The sequence below is a fragment of the Salvelinus alpinus genome, chromosome 2 (genome assembly GCF_045679555.1).
Source record: "Salvelinus alpinus chromosome 2, SLU_Salpinus.1, whole genome shotgun sequence".
NCBI lineage: Eukaryota > Metazoa > Chordata > Actinopteri > Salmoniformes > Salmonidae > Salvelinus > Salvelinus alpinus.
The window spans coordinates 28,181,703-28,205,966 of record NC_092087.1 but is presented as its reverse complement, the minus strand read 5'-3'; the positions used below and the strand labels follow the sequence as shown (position 1 = coordinate 28,205,966).

Genomic DNA, 24,264 nt, shown 5'->3' with positions numbered 1-24,264 from the left:
TCACTTTAGAAATAACTGTGAAACTGCACGTGCTTACTTTATTGTTTATTAACTCGTAGCATTATACATAAAAGCTCCTACTTGTCAAAACATTGCAGTTGCATTGCAAGGACAATCTCCGGGCTGAACTAGAAAAATACGGCAGGACACGCCCCTCTGTTTTGATTCAACCATGGAGCAAACCATCTGTCTGTGTATTATATTGACTTGAAACCAGAACATAAACCGAAAGGGCACTTTTTATGTTAAATTCATAAACATATTTATATCTCATATCTAGAGCATATCATTTTGTAGTAGGCCTATGCCTACTACATATGGAAACTTCAGGCATAAAAAATATCCCAACCTTACGTAATGGTTTGGTCTGCTTTTAAACTTCAGAGAGCCGATCTTTAACTGTAGCGGACAGATGCTTCCCTGCTATATTCATGTACTACACAGTTGCATTTGATCGTGTGAATATAATTTAAAACTTCACACTGATTTACAAACGTTGTCTGAAGACTCAACACAATTGCTGGTGAGTTTGGTTCTCTCTTTGATAGTTCAATAAGCTAACCAAAATGCAGTCGGACTCTTTTTTCATACCCTGTTTTGTTGATGGTGAATATGTATTACCTGTATCGACAGACCAAATCATATTATGAGACCATGATTACTTTATTTTCATGGTCCAGGCATGCAGAATGCAAACCCAATAGAGGAGGTGGGAGGCGACACACCCTGTGATGTGCCCTGTCTCCAGAAACTTGACTCCCCAACAGGTAACAGGCACTCCTCATGATCAGCTATTGGTATGGATTCATATTTTTAATTATGTGATTTTGTTGGTATTCGGTGTGTAATAAAGGTATTTTACTTATCTCTCCCTCCTCTCTCTGTGTGCGTGCGTGTCTGTCTGTGTGTTTGTGTGTGTCTGTCTTCATCTTCCAGGGAGCCCTCCCAAACAAGCCTCTCTCGCAGATATGATGGAGTTTGAGAATTGTGTTTCCAATCTCAGCCTTGCACATGAGATAGTGATGAACAGAGACTTCAGCTTCAGACAGAACAGCCCACCCAAAGACAGGCAAGACTAGCTATGAAACACACACACCATTTCTGTGTAATGATAGTCAATAATCTCTGTATGATCATAATTTCAGTCACTTTAAAGTCACAGATTTTTAATAATGATTTATTTTTTAGCTTGGAAGGAAGAATATCTGACATAGTTCACAGTGCTTTCTGGGACTGTCTTCGTGAGCAGCTTTCATGCAGCCCCCCAGACTATGTCCATGCTGTCATTCTGCTACAAGAGGTGAAAACTGTGAGTATGGTCATGTACCTTTACTAGCTCACTCCTTCCCCCAGTTTCTCAGCATAGTATAGCAAACAATAAAGGCTAAGTGACCCACTGTGTGGTTGTCCCCTGTGTGGTCAGACCGTGCTGTCCCTGCTCCTGCCTGGCCACGTGCGTCTGAAGGCCCAGGTGGAGGAGGTTCTGGACCTGGAGCTGATCCAGCAGCAGGCAGATCATGGGGCCCTGGACCTGCAAAGATTGTCAGGCTACATCATCAATACCATGGCCTCCCTGTGTGCCCCTGTACGGGACCCAGAGATCAAGACACTACGGGATCTTTCGGACCCAGTGGAGCTCCTCAGGTGAGGGACATGCTCAATTAACTAATTTTATGGTATAAAAAAAAAGTAATTATGTAGCATAATATCAGATATGAAAATGTAATGAAATTACCCTTGGAAAGACAAAATCTAAAATAAAAACTCTGGGAAGCTCCTTTGTAGACTATTCCACTACTCATTCATAGTTACTTTGGGTATGGTCCACACATGTCCAGTAATGAACCAAGGCCTACATTTGGTTAATGCTAAGAAATATGTTCCTTTCCTGACTAACAGGGAGATCTTCAGAGTCCTTGGCCTGATGAAGACAGACATGGTCAACTTCACCGTACAGAGCCTCAGACCTAATCTTCTTCAGCAGGCGGTCCAATACGAGCGAGCCAAGTTCCAGGAGATCCTGGAGAAGCAGCCTGGTAAATGAGACAATGTTCTAAGAGAAAATCTACACAAATTTAGAGTTCTACCAATCTGACATGCTCCTAACATCCAGAAGGAAGAACTTGTGCTTCTACATCTGCATTGTCTGCTCTTTGGGGTTTCTGTATAAGCACTTTGTGACATCTGCTGATATAAAAAAGCTTTATAAATATATTTGATTGATTGATTGTTTGATTGAACTCGGTTGGATAATCCCTTTAATCACATTCACACTTTCCATCAAATAAATGTCAGGAATTTCAAAACGGATATTGTTTGTCTAATGGTGGCTTCCATATGTTTTTTTTGCTTTTCTAACCATCCTTCTCAAGAGTTCCTGGACAAAACCACCGTTTGGCTTCAGGTGGCAGCACGAGAGGAGGCATTGGTCAGTGCCCAGTCTGACCTTGACACTGGGACTCCCAAGCCACGTGGTCCATTAAGTCCTACTGCCGTCCTGAACAGGGCTTACCTGCAACTGCTGAGCTGGGACCCCCATGACCAGAATTACCCTGAGGTAATCAAACGAGGACCCTGATTGGTTCTGTCTTCCCAGTGGCATAACAAGCATGTAGACGGTTCAAAGCAAATTGTATTAGTCACATGCGCCAAATACAACAGGTGTAAACCTTACAGTGAAATGCTTACTTACAAGCCCCTAACCAACAGTGCAGTTTAAAAAAAAATACGGATAAGAATAAGAGATAAAAGTAACAAGTAATTAAAGAACAGCAGTAAAAAATAACAATATATACAGGTGGGTGCTGGTACAGAGTCAATGTGCAGGGAAACCGGTTAGTTGAGGTAGTATGTACATATAGGTAGAGTGAATTAAAGTGTCACTGCATAGATGACAACAGAGAGTGGTGGTGGGGGGGAGGGTCAACACGAGTAGTCTGGGTAGCCATTTGACTAGATGTTCAGGAGTCTTATGGCTTGGGGAAGAAGCTGTTTAGAAGCCTCTTGGACCTAGACTTGGCGCTCCGGTACCGCTTGCCATGTGGTAGCAAAGAGAACAGTCTATGACTAGGGTGGCTGGAGTCTTTGACAATTTTTAGGGCCTTCCTCTGAAACCGTCTGGTATAGAGGTCCTGGATGGCAGGAAGCTTGGCCCCAGTGATGTACTGGGCCATTCGCACTACCCTCTGTAGTGCCTTGCGGTCGGAGGCTGAGCAGTTGCCATACCAAGCAGTGATGCAACCAGTCAAGATGCTCTCGATGGTGCATCTGTAGAACCTTTTGAGGATCTGAGGATCCATGCCAAATCTTTTCAGTCTCTTGAGGGGGAATAGGTTTTGTCGTGCACGCTTCACAACTGTCTTGGTGTGCTTGGACCATGTTAGTTTGTTGGTGATGTGGACACCAAGGAACTTGAAGCTCTCAACCTGCTCCACTGCAGCTCCATCAATGAGAATGGGGGCGTGCTCGGTTCTCTTTTTCCTGGAGTCCACAATCATCTCCTTTGTCTTGATCACGTTGAGAGAGAGGTTGTTGTCCTGGCACCACACAGCCAGGTCTCTGACCTCCTCCCTGTAGGCTGTCTCGATGTTGTCGGTGATCAGGCCTAACAGTGTTGTGTCATTTGAAAATGTAATGATGGTGTTGGAGTCGTGCCTGGCCGTGCAGTCATAAGTGAACAGGGAGTACAGGAGGGGCTGAGCACACACCCCGAAGGGGCCCCTGTGTCGAGGGTCAGCGTGGCGGATGTGTTGTTACCTTTTTATTTCCTTTTTTTTACATTTCACCTTTTTTTAACGAGGTAGGCCAGTTGAGAGCAAGTTCCCATTTACAACTGCGACCTGGCCAAGATAAAAGCAAATCTTACCACCTGGGGGCGGCCCGTCAGGAAGTCCAGGATCCAGTTGCAGAGGGAGGTGTTTAGTCCCAGTGTCTGCTTATTGATGAGCTTTGAGGGCACTATGGTGTTGAATGCTGAGCTGTAGTCAATGAATAGCATTTTCACATAGGTGTTCCTTTTGTCCAGGTGGGAAAGGGCAGTGTGGAGGGCAATAGAGATTGCATCATCTGTGGATCTGTTGGGGTGGTATGCAAATTGATGTGAGCCATGACCAGCCTTTCAAAGCACTTCATGGCTACAGACTTAGTGTTCTTGGGCACAGGCTCTATGGTGGTCTGCTTAAAACATGTTGGTATTACAGACTCGGACAGGGAGAGGCTGAAAATGTCATTGAAGACACTTGCTAGTTGGTCAGCGCTCGCAGTACACGTCCTGGTAATCTGTCTGGCCCTGCTGCCTTGTGAATGTTGACCTGTCTGAAGATCTTACTCACAATGGCTGCGGAGAGCGTGATCACACAGTCTTCTGGTACAGCTGATGCTCTCATGCATGTTTCAGTGTTATTTGCCTCGAAGCGAGCATTGAAGTAGTTTAGCTCGTCTGGTAGGCTCGTGTCACTGGGCAGCTCTCGGCTGTGCTTCCCTTTGTAGTCTGAAATGGTTTGCAAGCCCAGCCACATCCGACGAGCGTCAGAGCCGGTGTAGTACGACTCGATCTTAGTCCTGTATTGATGCTTTGCCTGTTTGATAATCGTTTAGTGGAGAATATAATTCAGGAAGAAGGTAGTTGAAGCCATTTTCAACAAGGAAATTACATCAGGGAATTATCAATGAATGGATGAATCACCTATTGCTCCAATAAATTAATAGATTGAGATTACATAATAATAATTCCCTGTGGTTTCACCCCCACATAATCTACTCACCCCCACTTATCTACTGGAAAACATTTTATAGTAGCTTATGTCCAAATTTCTCCTCTCCCTCCACAGACAGTTCTGATGGACAGAGCCCGCATAGATGCACTGGGGCAGAGGCTGAGTCTGCTGGTTCTTGAGGCATCAGTTCTGCTGTTGACTAGCACACAGTGTGGGGCCGCTGTTTTCTCTCTGCAGGGGTTTGTAGGTAAACTCAAGCAGACCATCACTGCCCTGCTGGAGGGCAGTCACAACAGGTAAGAGATGGGGGGGGGGAGGGTTTACTGTCTGTCTCGGGGCACAGGTAATGTATAACAGAAAAAAAGTAAGTTGACAAAAGAGCCCAGCTGCCACACTTCAAATGTCTGCAACAAACCCTGGCTTCTTCAGGCTCAAAATATAGCTCAAATTAACAAGGTGATAAACATTTAAAATAAAAATGTTTATACATGATTTCATGAAGCTATTCATGTTCTATTCTAAAGTACAATCAAATGTATTATTGAGAGTTCAATAAATCCTTATCCTGCTGTTGTTCTGAATGGATGTTTGACACCAGTCTCTCTGGTACGTTCAGGGACTTTGACCTGCAGGGGGCGTTGCTGGGGCTGAGGGAGCAGGTGCTGGTGCAGGTGAAGGAGGCTCTGATCACCCAGGAAGGACCAGCGCTGCCTCAGGACAGTGAAGACGTGCTTAAGGGACAGATCTCAGACCTGGCCAAGGACAACAACCCCATCCGCACTCTCATAGGTCAGTCACCACCAGTGAGGGGCAACCCAAACCTGACCTCCCAAGTTCAGCATTCCAGAGTAACTAGTTGCATGAGTTCCATGTTAATCCTGAGATATGTGGAGGTCAATTTAACCATTACTGATACAATTATGAGTCCGATACAATTGTACAGTTTAGCAAGGTATGTTCTGTGTCTGAAAAGGTTCTTGTAAGTAAGATGGGCAGTGCAGCAGGCTGATTTCTCTCTTTTTGCATACCACACATGTTGTAGGAGAAAGAGTGCAGGGCTACCTCCAGGCCATGCTAGAGGGAAGCACCACTAAAAAGAGTCCGTCCATGCCCCCTGCCCTGAGGCTGCTGAGTGCTGAGGTGGCAGAGCTGGGAATGGCCTTAGGGCGAATGGTCCATTTCAACCGCTCAGTTTTCGGCCCCTTCTACGCCCCCATCCTAAGGAAGATGCTGTTTCCATCGGGAGAGGCCGAGATGGGGGAGGACTCCCGCTAGTCCCCCCAACACCTCAGGTCGCCTGCATAAGCTGCCATTCAACATTTACACAATGTAGAGCAGGGTTCCCAAACTGGCGACCCGCGGGCCAAATATGGCACGCCAACAATATTATTTGGCTCCCCCAAAGACCCCCAAATTAAATTTTTATATTTTTTTAATTTAAAAAATGTATAAAAATCTCGGACCCGAGATGCAAAAACTCCCAAATGCAATGTCCCAAGAAGGAAGTTACCCTACTTAAATAATGCAAAAGTTAAGTTTTAACTTCATTCATGAGGAGAGAGAATGCAGGAGACAGTCAACTGATAAAGCTGGCAACGGACCATTTTGTGGTGCTGAAACTTAAAGCTGCAACCAGAGCACAATCAATAGGAGGTGAACAGCGCCTGGTGCTGAAAATATAGCTAACTTGTTATGCAAGTGTTGCACAGCGACAGATGGAGAAAACCTACACCAGTCGAGTAATTCATTTCAACAATAATCTTCATTTTATTTTGACTTTACAAACAAGAAGAAGGCTTAATTGTCTTCTGAGCCTAGGCCTACATAAAGCCTTGGCCTACATAAAGCCTAGGCCTACATAAAGCCTAGGCCTACATAAAATAACAACTGGCTGTGGTAGGCTATAAGGCTTAACAGTATCTTTCACAAGAAAAAAATATATGGCCTAATAGAAGTGGGATTTTTTTTTTTTTTTTACAAGGTCTCCTTACAATTCCAACTGGCCAAAAATGGAGCATCCTAGATAAAACAATAATTTAAAGAAAAAAAAGGTGAATGTCTATCAGCATAGCCTGCTTCTGTAACGACAGAACAAACAGATAATACTGTCAGCTTGAGACCTAAATATCCCTGGATAAGCACTCACAATAATGTTAGTATTTACTAAGTACAGTCATATAGGCCACTAAGTTACTCACTCAATGGGAAAAGTTGCATTCCCCCTCGATCTTGTGGATGTCACGTGAGATGGATGGGAGTTTGATGCGCAGGCAGTCAACGATTGACTTATGTGAAAGCCGGTTCCTGTCTTGAGTCTATATTGCGTTCATAGAGGAAAATGAGGACTCGCAGGTGTAAGTCGATCCGAACTTAGCGCATGAAATGCACGTTTCTTTATTGGGTGTATTTCTCTGAGCATGCCACCCAAAACGCACACAAGGACTCGGTACTCCTGAGCGCATCCCTGATTTGGCTCGATGTCTGTAATTCAATCAGCTCAGTTTGAATTGCGGCCTAATTTTTTTAATTTAAACTTTATTTAACTAGGCAAGTCAGTTAAGAACAAATTCTTATTTACAATGACGGCCTACCCAGTAGAGGTCGACCGATTATGATTTTTCAACACCGATACCGATTAATCTGACTATTGTTTTGTTTTTTGTAGTAATGACAATTACAACAATACTGAATGACCACTTATTTTAACTTAATATAATACATCAATAAAATCAATTTAGCCTCAAATAAATAATGAAACATGTTCAATTTGGTTTAAATAATGCAAAAACAAAGTGTTGGAGAAGAAAGTAAAAGTGCAATATGTGCCATGTAAAAAAGCTCATGTTTAAGTTCCTTGCTCAGAACATGAGAACATATGAGAACATATGAAAGCTGGTGGTTACTTTTAACATGAGTCTTCAATATTCCCAGGTAAGAAGTTTTAGGTTGTAGTTAGTATAGGACTCTTTCTCTCTATACGAATTGTATTTCATATACATTTGACTATTGGATGTTCTTATAGGCACTTTAGTATTGCCAGTGTAACAGTATAGCTTCCGTCCCTCTTCTCGCCGCTACCTGGGCTCGAACCAGGAACACATCGACAACAGCCACCCTCGAAGCAGCGTTACCCATGCAGAGCAAGGGGAACAACTACTCCAAGTCTCAGAGCGAGTGATGTTTGAAACGCTATTAGCGCGCACCCCGCTAACTAGCTAGCCATTTCACATCGGTTACACCAGCCTAATCTCGGGAGTTGATAGGCTTGAAGTCATAAACAGCTCAATGCTTGAAGCATTGCGAAGAGCTGCTGGCAAATGCACGAAAGTGCTGTTTGAATGAATGCTTACGAGCCTGCTGGTGCCTACCATCGCTAAGTCAGACTGCTCTATCAAATCATAGACTTAATTATAACATAATAACACACAGAAATAAAAGCCTTTGGTCATTAAAATGGTCGAATCCGGAAACTATCATTTAGAAAACAAAACGTTTATTCTTTCAGTGAAATACGGAACCGTTCCGTATTTTATCTAACGGATGGCATCCCTAAGTCTAAATATTGCTGTTACATTGTACAACCTTCAATGTTATGTCATAATTATGTACAATTCTGACAAATTAATTACGGCCTTTGTTAGGAATAAATGGACTTCACACAGTTCGCAATGATCCAGGTGGCCCAAACTGCTGCATATACCCTGACTGCTTGCACGGAACGCAAGAGAAATTACACAATTTCCCTAGTTATAAGAAATTCATGTTAGCAGGCAATATTAACTAAATATGCAGGTTAAAAAATAAAGAAAAGATACACTTGTGTATTGATTGTAAAGAAAGGCATTGATGTTTATGGTTAGGTACATTGGTGCAACGACAGTGCTTTTTTCGCAAATGCACTTAAATCATCACCCGGTTGTCGAAGTAGGCTGTGATTCAATGAGAAATTAACAGGCACCGCATTGATTATATGCAAAGCTGGACACACTAGATAAACTAGTAATATCATCAACCATGTGTAGTTAACTAGTGATTATGTTAAGATTGATTGTTTTTATAAGATAAGTTTAATGCTAGCTAGCAACTTACCTTGGCTTCTTGCTGCCCTCGCGTAACAGGTAGTCAGCCTGCCACGCAGGCTCCTCGTGGAGTGCAATGTAAGGCAGGTGGTTAGAGCATTGGACAAGTAACCGGAAGGTTGCAAAAACGAATCCCCAAGCTGACAAGGTAAAAATCTGTCGTTCTGCCCCTGAACAAGGCAGTTAACCCACTGTTCCTAGGCCGTCATTGAAAATAAGAATGTGTTCTTAACTGACTTACCTAGTTAAATAAAGGTGTAAAAAAATATATATATCTGCAAATCGGTGTCCAAAAATACAGATTACCGATTGTTATGAAAACTTGAAATCGTCCCTAATTAATCGGCCATTCCGATTAATCGGTCGACCTCTACTACCCAGGCCAAACCCGTACGACGCTGGGCCAATTGTGCGCCACCCTATGGGACTCCCAATCACGGCCGGATGTGATTCAGCCTGGATTCGAACCAGGGACTGTAGTGACGCCTCTTGCACTGAGATGCAGTGCCTTAGACCGCTGCTCCACTCGGGAGCCCAATCCAGCGAGGGTATCGTTTTCTTAGCAAAGGAGGAGTGTTCTCCACCTGGGCGGACTGTGAGAGGAGCACGTACAAACGCAATGATATCCATGGGCATTTTGTAGTCTTCAAATCTGGTGGAGAAGTTATCCCTCAGCTGCTTGATGAAATCTTCCATGCTGCGGCCTGGTCCCTCTGACTGTCGTTTCTTGTGTGCTGAAGTCCAAATCGAACAACTCAAGCTTCCACAAGTGTTTCCACCATGTCCATGACTGTTTTCCATCTTTCTTGTTCCTGGAGATTTAACCAATTTATGTGACAGAATATGTCAGAGAAAAAGGCAGTTTATGTAGCTTGCAGTTAACGCTTAAATGTTTCTGCGTCGGGCCTCTGTCTCAGGCGAGAAGACCACTTTGAAAGTTCCATGCTTAGATTCATAATAACGTATGAGATTAAATGATTTGCATTTCAAATAAGACACACTGGCTTGGCATGGAAAAATATGGTAAAATTAACGCAATCTCTTTGTACATTTTCCCTGATACTTATTGAGAGCGACATTTTCTCTTGCTATCAAGCCAATTGTTCGGAACGAATGTTGACGTTAAAAAATATTTGTGTAGGCTACAGTAAACCTGTTTTTCCCCACCAATCAACACACAGAGAAATAGACAAAAATAATAACTGAATAGAGACATGGGGATTTTATGAGCGTAATCAAAATGATTGTTATTGTCACAGAATGTATTATGTACTGATCAGATGTGTTTAAAAATGTTATTCAATTTGTAGTGTAGGCCAATTAATTGTGCTAGTATTATATACTAATTATGGTCTGGCCCGCTGACTATTAGCTCAGAGAAAAATTGGGCCAAAGGCCAAACCTAGTTGACGAACCCTGATTGTGTGGGTTCGTCAACTAGGTTTATACTAGTTGAGTGTTTATACTGTATATTTAGATTTTAGAATATAAATACATTAGTAACGTTTGTTAAACCAAAAACAGGCCATCAGATATGTAGAATATTCTTTATATGATCTTCATATAATCATACTGGAATATATTTTCCTCAGGACACATATAATATTTGTTGTGGCAACCCTTGTGATTATCATTTTACTAATATCTAGAGTTTGCATGTATGTCAGCTGGAATTGATTATATGTGCATTAGCTAGAGATTGTTATGTGTACAGTAGGTTTATTGAATGGTATGTACTGTATAATTTAAAGCACTTACCAAAGATATTTATGCACTTTTTAACTATTTAAAATACATCTATATATTAATATTTTGGAACTGTACATTACATAATGTGTGAAATTTGTTGGGGGATTATTGAGTGACATTTTTTATGCATTCTGACCAACTGAACAAAATATAAACGATACATGTAAAGTGTTGGTCCCATGTTTCATGAGCTGAAATAAAAGATCCCAGACGTTTTCCATATGCACAAGAAGCTTATTTCTCTCAAATTGTGGGCACAAATTTGCTTACATCCCTGTTAGTGAGCATTTCTCATTTGCCAAGATAATCTATACACCTGATAGGTGTGGCATATCAAGAAGCTGATTAAACAGCACGATCATTACACAGGTTTATCTTGTGCTGGGGACAATAAAAGGCCACTCTAAAATGTGCATGATTGGTATGCTGGTTGCAGGAATGTCCACCAGAGCTGTTGCCAGAGAGTTTCATGTTCATTTCTCTACCATAAGCCACCCCTAACGTCGTTTTAGAGAATTTGACAGTACGTCCAACTGGCCTCACAACTGCGGACCACGTACAGTACGTGTATGGCGTTATGTGGGCGAGCGGTTTGCTGATGTCAACGATGTGAACAGAGTGCCCCATGGTGGCAGTAGTATGGACAGGAATAAGCTGCAGACATCAAACATGATTGCATTTTATCAATGACAATTTGAATGCACAGAGATACCGTGACGAGATCCATAGGCCTATTGTCGTGCCATTCATCCACCGCCATCACCTCATGTTTCAGCATGATAATGCACTGCCCCATGTCGTAAGGATCTGACCACAATTCCTGGAAGCTGAAAATGTCACAGTTCTATGGCCTGCATACTCACCAGACATGACACCCATTGAGCATGTTTGGGATGCTCTGGATCAACATGTATGGCAGCATGTTACAGTTTCCGCCAATATCCAGCAACTTCGCACAGCCATTGAAGAAGCCATTGAAGAGGAGTGGGACAACATTCCATAGGCCACAATCAACAGCCTAATCAACTCTATGTGAAGGAGATGTGCTGTGCTGCATGAGGTAAATGGTGGTTACACCAGATACTGACTTTTTTATCCACGCCCCTTCATTTTTTTTTAAAGGTGTCTGTAACCAACAGATGCATATCTGTATTCCCAGTCATGTGAAATCCATAGATTAGGGCCTAATGAGTTTATTTTAATTGACTGATTTCTTTATATGATCTGTAAAATATTTTAAATTGTTGCATGTTGCATTAATATTTTTGTTCAGTATATGAAAAAAATGTATGACTTGTGACGACATTTTTTTCCCTCCATTGTTTCGATATGATTTTTATTTCAAACAAGTTCATGAAGAGGAGACAAAATTCAGTTATCATTTTAATTGTTTGGTTTTAGAGTAATGAGAAAAACATGTTCAAAAGGAAAGACTAAGGATTGTGGAGTTTGTTTTTCTTAGTAAGTGAAAGGAAAAGGGGTACCTAAAGTGGTAAGTAACCCTAAGCACAATATACTACTCACAACATAAATGACAAATCGATATACCTACAGTACCAGTCAATGGTTTGGACACACCTACTCATTCCAGGGTTATTTGTACTATTTTCTACGTTGTAGAATAATAGTGAAGACATCAAAACTTTGAAATAACACACATGGAATCATGTAGTAACCAAAAAAGTGTTAAACAAATCAAAATATATTTTATATTTGAGATTCTTCAAAGTAGCCACCCTTTGCCTTGATGACAGCTTTGCACACTCTTGGCATTCTCTCAACCAGCTTCATGAGATAGTCACCTGGAATGCATTTCAATTAATACGTGTGCCTTGTTAAAAGTTAATTTATGGAATTTCTATCCTTAATGCATTTGAGACAATCAGTAGTGTTGCAACAAGGTAGGGATGGTTTACAGAAGATAGCCCTATTTGGTAAAAGACGAAGTCCATATTATGGCAAGAACAGCTCAAATAAGCAAAAAAACGATAGTCCATTATTACTTTAAGACATGAAGGTCAGTCAATGTGGGAAAATTCAAGATCTTTGAAATTTCAAGTGCAGTTGCAAAAACCATCAAGCGATATGATGAAACTGGCTGTCATGAAAGGAAGACCCAGATTTACCTCTGCTGCAGAGGATAAGTTCATTAGAGTTACCAACCTCAGAAATTGCAGCCCAAATAAATGCTTCACAGAGTTCAAGTAACAGACACATCTCAACATCAACTGTTCAGAGGAGACTGGGTGAATCAGGCCTTCATGGTCGAATTGCTGCAAAGAAACCACTACTAAAGGACACCAATAAGAATACGTGACTTGCTTGGGCCAAGAAACACAAACAATGGACATTGGACCAGTGGAAATCTGTCCTTTGATTTGATGAGTCCAAATTTGAGATTTTTGGTTCCAACCGCCATGTCTTTGTGAACGGATGATCTCCACTTGTGTGGTTCCCACCGTGAAGCATGGAGGAGGAGGTGTAATGGTGTTGGGGTGGTTTGCCGGTGACACTGTCAGTGATTTATTTAGAATTCAAGGCACACTTAACCAGCATGGCCACCACAGCATTCTGCAGCGATACGCCATCCCATCTGGTTTGTGCTTAGTGGGACTATCATTTGTTTTTCAACAGGACAATGACCCAACACACCTCCAGGCTGTGTAAAGGCAATTTGACCAAGAAGGAGAGTGATGGAGTGCTGCATCAGATGACCTGGCCTCCACAATCACCCGACCTCAACCCAATTGAGATGGTTAGGGATGAGTTGGACTGCAAAGTGAAGGAAAAGCAGCCAACAAGTGCTCAGCATATTTGGGAACTCCTTCAAGACTGTTGGAAAAGCATTCCAGGTGAAGCTGGTTGGGAGAATGCCAAGAGTGTGCAAAGCTGTCATCAAGGCAACTTTGTTTGGTTTCTACATGATTCCTTTTCTGTTATTCCAAAGTTTTGATGTCTTCACTATTATTCTACGATGTGGAAAATAGTAAAAATAAAGAAAAACCTTTGAATGAGGTGTGTCCAAACTTTTGACGGGTACTGTATACATAAACCATTATACACTGTACATACACTTACATGTCTTATAAATAACTTCTGAAGTATAAAAGTGTGAGTATAAGGCCATATGATCTTGGTCAATAATATTCTGTAGTAATTTCTAGGATAAATTATTAGGCTATCACTGCCCTTAACAAATAATTGAGGTGCCACCCAGCCTGATGGAATTCAGCATGCCATCTCATTACAGAGTTAAACATTATTATATTATAACCACACTTCATCATTGGAGGTCTTAGCCTAACACAGGGATGGGCAACTTGTAGCCCAGGGGAGTCATGCACTCCCAAAATCTGAGGGGGAACAAAGTATGTGGGGATCGCTGGGAGGTGGAGAATAAGTTGAAGAATTTTGCATTTTTCAAACACCTGAAACAGCTTTTTCCTGCAATCTAGAGCCATAAACATTACGCTTAATTCTATGTAAAAAAGATATGTATATATTTTTTCTGCATAGCAAAGCATACCTCTTGAGCTGTCTATCCTCCTGACTGGTGGTTCTTACATAAAAATATATATATATATTCTTCTCTGCATCTCTGCTCAAATCTGGGTAAAGGATTGAAAATAAGTCTTATTCAGTACATTTAGGTCTAGATTCAATCAGATCAAGCGTTAACCGGCAATAGCAGACACCCTCATAGCGGACGCTTTGGAGTTGTAATTGCGTTGGAGACATTAAATCGGTGACAGCTGCGCTTGTGATCATTGTCACGAAGGCACACCCGCCCCCACTCGCATTAGAAGTAAATTAGACTCAAATTGAAAGTTAGGATTTATATCATCCTAATCAAGGTGTAGATTACATCTCACATTCCAGTTTTTGAACTTGGAAACATGGCTGCATGGGATTGCTGGCTGCTGGATTTCTCTTAATGCGACTCTGTGTAGCCAATGGCAATGTCCGCTTTAGGTATAATGACAGCTTCACCGCAGTTCCACCTCCGACACCGCCAAAACAACTACTATGCGGATGTTGGCTAAAGCGGATCTGATTGAATAGAGCTCTTAGCTATTGCTTGCTTTTCTAAAATCTACCAACTTTTCCAGCTAAGATAGACAAGCCAGCTGCTCTACCTTGATTAATAGCCTTAAATGGCTTTTTGGTAACTAGTTATGAGGTTGGGAGATTAGGCTAGACAAAACCAACTTCATGAAGGTGCTAAGTGGCTAGTAGTATTACAGAAAAAAATGAATATTTTAAATAATGTTTTTAACAGAACACATCTGAAAGGGCACATGCCCCTGTGCTCCCTATGGACATGATACCTCTGTTGTGACCCCCACCAAAGTTGTCCATCCCTGGCCTAGTGCATCAACTGTTCTGAAATTCACTACATACTGTGTGTGGTATGTCAGTCTTTGAGGATCATAGTATCTGCTGGTGTTCATCCCTTTTTATACTATTTACTTACTGGTAAGTGATTTAAACCTACAATACCATGCTAAGATCTCACACTAAATACAGATACTAAATACAGCCCGTAGAAGCTACATGTGTAAAAGCTTCCAGTTTTTACAAGGGTAAAGAGTTTGTAAGTTGCATTTTCTTCCTAATTTTAAATAGTTGTCCCTCCATTGAATAATATATTTCATCCTCTTACTACATCAGTTAACCATATAAATATTGTGTATTTAAAAAATGCATCAGTTTATTTCCATCACATGATTTGTTCCAAATGTCTGCTAGTGAGGGAGTATGACTTTTGCATGCATACATCTATCTCCTCTGCCAGTCCCTGGGCTTGTCTTAGTGACAAAGAGATGCAATTAGCTCTCATAGAATATATTGTCTGGCAGCTCCTTCAAACTCCCATGCAAGTAAGATGCCCTAAGACACAATCAAATACCTTAAGAATGAGATGTTCCATTGTACTATTTAATTTCAGGTATATATTGCTTTACATTTTTAAACATTATCACATTATCATTGACAAACTATACTTTGCCCACAAATACATGGGCTTAGCATTATTATGCTGGTACAGTAGTTCTACATTTGATTCATGTACTCTTGTTCTCTCTTCTTGATCCTGGTAGTAACAACATGATAATCTCAAATATACCTGAATCAATAAAAATTGTCATTAATGGCCCATCATTAATTGTCTATATTCTGTATATTACTGTACCTACAGGAAGTCAGATGTGGAGGTAAAGACAGTCAGTGTGAGGCCAGGGAGGATATTTGACCTTTCAGACCGACCTTCTCAAGATAGGAGACAGGCCCTGCTTACCCAGTGGACAGACAGCTAGTGTAAGGTTATAATTTCTCTGTTACTTGGTATTCAGGAGAGGTGGTAGAAGGCAGCAGACCTTATCAAACAGTCCCTCATAGACCCGCTGAATGTATCCCTGTTGGTCTCTCTGGCTCTAGTCTACACACACGCAGACACCCACATTGGCTGCTCCACTTCAACTCACAGCTTGGTGTCCGGAAACTTGAACGCTGGAGTGAGCTACACAAGGAAAACACTGACGTTAAAAAACAGAAGCATGCACAGCCAAATCATGCCACCACAATTATGTCTGCTTGAAATAGCCTCTGCTCTTTAAAAACTTAAGGCTTTTATATGCACCCAAACCAAAACAGGTTGAATGTATTTTCATGATTTCAACACATAACAGGGAGGAACATACTTAGTGCAAGAGAAATGACAATGCTGGACAATGTAAATGAGATGAGGTGCTATATTTGTGAAACGAAGAAAAAAGTAAAACAAAACAGCAAATGATAAGATAAAACAAAACAGACACTGCTACGTACGTACACCTCAATGGGCCATCAGAGGACCAAACGCAAATACTGCCACATGCATCAGTACAGCAAAAGTCAGAACAGGACAGATTGACGATGAGACACAGCTGCAGTACCGCACAGAGACTAGCACGTCTTAACAGTCATTCTCCAGTCAGCCATCCTGTATTAACCAGGTGTCGTTTGGAGAAAGGCTAAACATAACATCTCCTGCAGCAGGGGACACAGAATGAGGACAGCAGCTAGAGACAGAACAAGCCATCTTCCCACGAGGACACAAACACAAGGCTACACAGCACACAGAATAAGTTGAGCAAAACACAAACAGATTGAGCCAACAGACACACTACATGACCAAAAGTATGTGGACACCTTGTTGAACATCTCTTTCCAAAATCATGGGCATTAATATGGATTTGGTCCCCTCTTTGCTGCTATAACAGCCTCCACTCTTCTGGGAAAGATTTCCACTAGATGTTAGAACATTGCTGTGGGGACCATTCAGCCACAAGAGCATTAGTGAGGTTGGGCACTGATTTTGGCCGATAAGGCCTGGCTCGCAGTCACCATTCCAATTCACCCCAAAGGTGTTCGGTGGGGTTGAGGTCAGGACTCTGTGCAGGCCAGTCAAGTTCTTACGCACCGACAAACCATTTCTGTATGGACCTCGTTTTGTGAACGGGGGCATTGTCATAATGAAACAGGAAGGGGCCGTCCCCAAACTGTTGCCACAAAGTTGGAAGCACAGAATTTTCTAGAATGTCAGTGAAGATTTCCCTTCACTGGAACTTAGGGGCCTAGCCCGAAATATGAAAAACAGCCCCAGACCATTATTCCTCCTCCACCAAACTTGACAATTGGCACTATGCATTCGGGCAGGTAGCGTTCTCCTGGCATCCGCCAAACCCAGATTAGTTTGTCGGACTGCCAGATGGTGAAGCGTGATTCATCACTCCAGAGAACGCGTTTCCACTGCTCCAGAGTCCAATGGCGACAAACTTTACACCACTCCAGCCAATGCTTGGCATTGCGCATGGTGATCTTAGGCTTGTGTGCGGCTGCTCGGCCATGGAAACCCATTTCGTGAAGCTCCTGACGAACAGTTATTGTGCTGAAGTTGCTTCCAGAAGCAATTTGGAAGTCGGTAGTGAGTGTTGCAACCGAGCACAGATGATTTTTTAATGCTGCACGTTTCAACACTCGGCAGTCCCGTTCTGTGGGCTTGTGTGGCCTACCACCTCACGGCTGAGCCGTTGTTGCTCCTAGACGTTTCCACTTCACAATAACAACACTTACAGTTGACCAGGGAAGCTCTAGCAGGGCAGAAATTTGACGAACTGACTTGTTGGAAAGGTGGCATCCTACAGTATGATGGTGCCACATTGAAAGTCACTGACCTCTTTAGTAAGGCCATTCTACTGCCAATGTTTGTCTATGGAGAGTGCGTGGCTGTATGCTCAATTTTATACACCTGTTAGCAACGGGTGTGGCTGAAATAGCCGAATCCACTAATTATAAGAGGTGTCCACATATTTTGTATATATAGTGTAGATAACTAGACCTGCGGTATAAATCCCTGTGAAAGGAAAAACAAGAATGCAGTTTCACAGATATTTTCAAACAAAAACTATTTGCACAATGAAAGCATATCTAATTACATTTTGATCCCTCAAATGTAAAGTTCCATGAGTAAGCCTGAATCTTTGGCCCTGTCGCTCATTTTTTTGTGACTAATTTGTTTAAACATAGTGTACCTCATACTGAACCTATGTGCCATGGCATGGATTACAACCCACGTAATCTTGATAAGATGCAACATAAGGAGTCCAGCAACACAAATGTGCCTTGCCTCGTAAATTGTCTAAAATTAAAACAATGTTATTGGAAATATCTTGAATCCATCACCATGAATTGGCAAATTCTATTATTGCCCTCAAAATTCCTTGGACATACCCAAAATATGGCCTTCATGACCATGGTGTTTTGGTAATTTCTCATACATTTGTACTTAAATTATTTACTACGCCGATAGATTGTGGTCTTGCTTCCCTTGGTTCTTTCACTAAATATATTTCAGGAAGCCCTGGTCTTTTTAAAAGCATATCTTATTAAAGAAACCAACCATATCCATTTTAAAACAATATTTTTTTTTAAGGTATAGTGCCATGTTTTAACACAGTGTTCTCTGATGAGCCAAACAGTCTCTGATGATTGTCTCTCTTGGTAATAAAATGACTGGTGAGGCACCATGCACACTGTGAAGCTACAGAGCATTATAGACATTATTATCTGGACAAACCTGTACCATTACAACAACTTCATTACAGCTCAGCCAAAGTGTTCATGTGTTGTCAACTCAAAAGTGCTGTTAGTCTTTTTAACCATGGAAGACGCATGTAGCAGTCAGCAGGTGTGGAGAGTGTGTGATGGTGGCAAGGGATGCTCAATTACATTTAGATAAACTGATAGATGGCCAGATTGAAGTAATTAAGGCTACTGATCTTGACAGATTGATGACGAAGTTGTGTACAAGAAGAGCACACAGAAATTTGAGGTTCAGTTCTTGATCCATTTTAAATGGAAAGGGAAGATTCCTTGATGATCCATCAATGTATGATAAAAAAAATGCGTAGAAAAAGTTTATTTTTTTTCTTATAGATTTTTTGTCCTTCATGCATCCCAGGTGATGTGTCTCCTCACAGCGCCTCACAGTGGTAGATGCCTGGCAAGACAGGACAAGCTACAGATAGGGAAAGAAAAATATTGAACTTGCCTTTAGCGAAAAACAAGTGAAATACAAAAATAAACATGGCATTAAAAATAAAAAAATGTTAATCCTTTTGGGAAGGGGGTAAACTATTGTTTATGACTGAGGAGGTTGTTTGGGACATGATAATGTTCTTTGTTCCACTCTATATGGGACCAAAACGGTAAATTGATAATATCACAAGAGTAGTAATCCTTTGGCGTTAGATAAAAAGAGGTACTTATGAAGGTTTGTTATTTTCTTGTTCACATTGGCAGTACAGCCAATGCTTATCATGTTACTATCAAGTAAAAATGCAACAAGTAGCTCAACAGAAAAAAAGTCATGCTTGTTTTGACTGAAGGGAGTCACTTGGAAAATAATGGCATGACAGGAAGAGAACAAAAATCCACAGTGTCTTCAATGATGATAAACCTAATAGTGGGTGGATGCAAATGCAAGTAGTTGGGAGGAGGAGGAGGCAGATCGGTTGAGAGAGCAGGGCCATTGTAGGTTCAGTTCAGGTCCATCCACAAGTCAAGGGGCTCCATCAGTGGCTGCAGGAGGAGCAGGGGCTGCCAAGGGGTGAGGAACAGGAGAGAGCTGCAGGCATGTGTGATGTCAGAGCAGGGTGAGGTTTGTGTAGGGCAGGGCAAAGAAGAGGGGGCAGCCCTGAGGGATGCTACCATCACAGTGAGAAGGCATAGGGCTTGTGAGAGAGAGAGAGAGAGGGCGGTAAGAGGGCAGGGGTCAAACTGGGTGCTAGTGCGAGGTGGGGATGGGGCAGAGGATCCAGTCTCAGAATATGGTGGTCTCGTACTTGGTGCTGACAGGGCGCTTGTTGGAGTCTCTCTGGTTGAAGAGCCAGGTGGTGCTGCCCAGGGACTGCATGTCTGCATCCATCTCCAGAGGGTCAATCTGCCGGGGGAGGGGAGGGGGGATGAGAGTTGCACACTCAAGTCCTCAGCACGTGCAAGTGGATTAAAGGCACAGTCCAGTGATGCTAGAATCACAGACACCAGGGCTCAATCCACAACTTATAGATGTCTGATAACAAAACAGGCTGCTGGAGACCTAACAGACCACACACACTCCCATCTGTCTCTCAGTCTGGGCTTCAAATTAAGTTAAAATGTGAAAACACCGTAAGGATTCAAACATGCGCTCTTAAACAATAGGTTCACCAAGAAAAAAAAGTGTCTCTGTTAACACATGAACAGCCAGAAACACTGATTACTACCAGGATAAACATCATATGTTATAGCTTTTCCTTATAAAAAATTAACTTCAATTAGTAGTCCTGTATGTCTGATTACACTAAATACCACTGATAAACCCCAAATAAAGTACATTGTGGCAATGCAAAACTGAAATATACTACTGTCTACATATTCAGTACCAGTCAAAAGTTTGGACAAACCTACTCATTCAAGGGTTTTTCTTTATTTGTACTATTTTCTACATTGTAGAACAATAGTGAACACATCAAAACTATGAAATAGCACATATGGAATCATGTAATAACCAAAAAAGTGTTAAATCAAAAATATATTTTATATTTGAGATTCTTCAAAGTAGCCGCCTTTGCACACTCTTGGCATTTTCTCAACCAGCTTCATGAGGTAGTCACCTGGAATGCATTTCAATTAACAGGTGTGCCTTTAATTTGTGGAATTGATTTCCTTCTTAATGTGTTTGAGACAATTAGTTGTGTTGTGACAAGGTAGGGGTGGTATACAGAAGATAGCCCTATTTGGTAAAAGACCAAGTCCATATTATGGCAAGAACAGCTCAAGAAAGCGAAGAGAAATGACAGTCCATGAATTTAAGACATGAAGGTCAGTCAATCCGGGAAATTTCAAGAACTTTGAAATATTCTTCAAGTGCAGTCGCAAAAACCATCAAGCGCTATGATGAAACTGGCTCCCATGAGGACCGCCACAGGAAAGGAAGACCCAGAGTTGCCTCTGCTGCAGAGGATAAGTTCATTAGAGTTAACTGCACCTCAGATTGCAGCCCAAATAAATGCTTCACAGAGTTCAAGTAACAGACACATCTCAACATCAACTGTTTAGAGGAGACTGCGTGAATCAGGCTTTCATTGTTGAATTGCTGCAAAGAAACCACTACTAAAGGACACCAATAAGAAGAAGATACTTTCTTCGGCCAAGAAACACTAGCAATGGACATTAGACTGGTGGAAATCTGTCCTCTGGTCTGATAAGTCCAAATTTGAGATTTTTGGTTCCAACCGCCGTGTCTTTGTGAGACACGGAGTAGGTGAACGGATGATCTCCGCATGTGTGGTTTGCACCGTGAAGCATGGAGGAGGAGGTGTGATGGTATGGGGATGCTTTGCTGATGACACACTTAACCAGCATGGCTACCACAACATTCTGCAGCGATACACCATCCCATCTGGTTTGCGCTTAGTGGGACTATCATTTGTTTTTCAGCAGGACAATGATCCAACACACCTCCAGGCTGTGAAAGGGCTATTTGACCAAGAAGGAGAGTGATGGAGTGCTGCATCAGATGACCTGGCCTCCACAATCACCCGACCTCAACCCAATTGAGATGGTTTGGGATGAGTTGGACTGCAGAGTGAAGAAAAAGCAGCCAACAAGTGCTCAGCATATGTGGGAACTCCTTCAAAACTGTTGGAAAAGCATTCCAGGTGAATCTGGTTGAGAGAATGCCAAGAGTGTGCAAAGATGCAATCAAGGCAAAGGGTGGCTACTTTGAAGAATTACAAAATATATATATATATTTTGGTTTGTTTAACACTTTTTGGGTTACTACATGATTCCATGTGTGTTATTTGATTGTTATGATGTCTTGACTATTATTCTCCAATGTAGAAAACAGTAAAACATTATGAAAAACTCTTTAAAGAGTAGGTTTGTCCAAACTTTTGACTGGTACTGTATATAAATTATAGCTGTCCAATATCAGATTCATCTGAATCCAAAAGCTGAGTAATATTGCAGGATTAAGACTAAATAGGCCACCTTAAGCATATTGCTATTTGTACCTATCACACATCTATGCAATTAAAACACTAGATCATTAGCAGCACAACTGTTAAGCCATAAATCATTTGTAGCTGGTTAAGTCAAATCTAAGCTGTAGCCTAATTATCCTCAGGAAACAATTCATGAGAAAGAACTGCTTATCTTAAAAAAGCTCAAATGGAATGACTATGAGAAAATAGAGAATGTGACAGAAATTCAGTGTAGGCTAAGTCAAATCAAAAGGGCAAATATTCTGTAGCTACAGTACATGAAGTGCCTGGAAAAAAACAAAAGATGGACATGGAATGACAAGAGAGAGAGAGTTAGAGGTATGTCAGGTAGGTTAGCAGATGGATGATGAAGTATAGCGGAAAGGAGGAGAGAGCAGGACCTGGACTCCAGGGCTAACAGAGTGCAACGGGAGGAAGGAGGGGCGGTGGGTAGTACACGTGTGACAGTAACAGCAGCGGCATTCTAGCGGAGGGGCACCCTGGGAAACGAGGATCAAGAAGAGAAGAGCAAAGAAATGTTAAACAGGGAAATAGAAGGACAGATCATGTATAGTGGCACTGAACTGACCAATGCGGTGCAAGATATCCTGTAAAGAGTGAATCATCTAGGTTGTTTATCACATCCTATTTGGTGTAGACAAATAATGTTAAGATTGAACTGAAACATTGTTTTATACTAGACAGCAGCTGGCATAGCAGAGCTTTATCTCATCTGCCAACTAGACTGGACTGTACTAGCCAGGTTCCCTTCAGTATCTAGGCACAGCCAGTACAGTACAGGGTACACAGTGCAGTGTTTAGGAGTAGTGAACTACATATAGTTCAACTAGTAATTTAACCCCATTTTGCAGTAGATTGGTGGTAGTTAAACTAAATTAAAATATTGGTAGTGTTTCAGTAGTTAATTACATTTTTGTCATGTAGCGGTGTAGCTAACTACTGGAACTACTCACTACTTTTCTTGCTAAAATAACATTTTCTCACTTAAAATAAAATATTCTTATTTGAAACATAGTTTTTGTGTTTAATAGGGTAATTACACATTCTGTTAACTTTTGAGCTCTTGTAATTTGTAGTCTATGACATTTCAGATGTAGATATGATAATGTATCACAAAGCAGTTTGGATGTAGTCAACTACTGTTTCAAAGTTACTTTAGTTAAGTAAACTAATTAGCTTTAGTGCAGCTCAACTTTTTCCAATGTGAAGTAATTGGTAGCAAGGTAAATTATATTTTCAGAGTAGCTTCCCCAACACTGACAGTATTCAGCTGCACAGTGATTTATGCCATAATGTACATGGGACAAAAACAGTGCACACCTGGCAAGAATTAAATCACGTCGGGAAAAAGGAAAGGTCATCTCACAATTGTGAAATCATTGTCCACATTAACAGCAGCAAATTTAGTTCTCGTGTTTTAGATGTTCCTAAAATTCCACTGCCTAAAACTCTATCATAAATACCAACAACTTGTGCATTATGCTGCTTACTGATTACCTCATATATTATACCTAATGTATTCAACCTCAAATATTATAGCTAATATATTATATCTCATATATTATACCTCATATATTATATCTCATATATTATACCTGACATATATTATACCTCATATAATATACCTCATATATTATACCCAGGGGTGAAACTTTGGTTTTAGAAGTGGGGGGGACATAATGTTGTTTTTTAGTTATTTTTTTATCCAGGCGGATAAACACTCTAAACACCCTACCCGACCACTCGGAAGCGTCCGTATTGTCCTAAAACACACCGTTGCCTCGTTTTGTATCACATTCCAATGATAAAACTGGAGGGGACAAAAATGCAATTTCAGAATGTGGGGGGGATATTTCTCCCCCGTCCCCAGTGAAAGTTGCGCCCCTGATAATACCTTATATATACCTATATCTTATACCTCATATATTATACCTCATATATTGTACCTCATAATATATTGTAGTAGATAATAAAGCACAGTGATTTGTGTGGATGCATAAACATGTTGAGCCGTGTGCATACATAGTCCAGACGGTGCAGCTTTATCAGGTGACAGTGATCACTGAGTGTTCATTATTCTGGGGCCTGAAAGGTTAATACATCCATACATGGCCTGAGGCATATGTAAGCATT

At 41.4% G+C, this 24,264-nt stretch overlaps 2 protein-coding genes across 7 annotated transcripts in view; one reads left to right on the top strand and one right to left on the bottom strand.

The window, feature by feature from the left end:
• Window positions 1–382: 382 nt before the first annotated feature.
• On the top strand, window positions 383–6,134 carry LOC139557803 (T-complex protein 11-like protein 2). Its single transcript, XM_071373006.1, has 10 exons — window positions 383–523; window positions 681–767; window positions 937–1,069; window positions 1,189–1,309; window positions 1,424–1,644; window positions 1,900–2,036; window positions 2,373–2,557; window positions 4,830–5,011; window positions 5,332–5,504; window positions 5,758–6,134. Exons 2-10 carry the CDS (start codon window positions 683–685, stop codon window positions 5,988–5,990), a joined length of 1,470 nt encoding a protein of 489 aa, XP_071229107.1. The 5' UTR covers window positions 383–523; window positions 681–682; the 3' UTR covers window positions 5,991–6,134.
• Window positions 6,135–11,913: 5,779 nt separating this feature from the next.
• LOC139557773 (ankyrin repeat and SAM domain-containing protein 1A-like) overlaps window positions 11,914–24,264 on the bottom strand; it is a 35,264-nt gene continuing 22,913 nt past the window's right edge. For 3 of the 6 annotated variants that reach the window (XM_071372957.1, XM_071372949.1, XM_071372993.1), the window contains 2 exons: window positions 22,512–22,610; window positions 11,914–20,024 (listed from right to left, as the gene is read on the bottom strand). In XM_071372957.1, the coding sequence (XP_071229058.1) occupies window positions 19,905–20,024; window positions 22,512–22,610 (219 nt within the window). In that variant the 3' untranslated portion in view covers window positions 11,914–19,904. The remainder of the gene's footprint in view (window positions 20,025–22,511; window positions 22,611–24,264) is intronic. The other 3 variants (XM_071372966.1, XM_071372974.1, XM_071372983.1) reach the window with 3 other exon arrangements.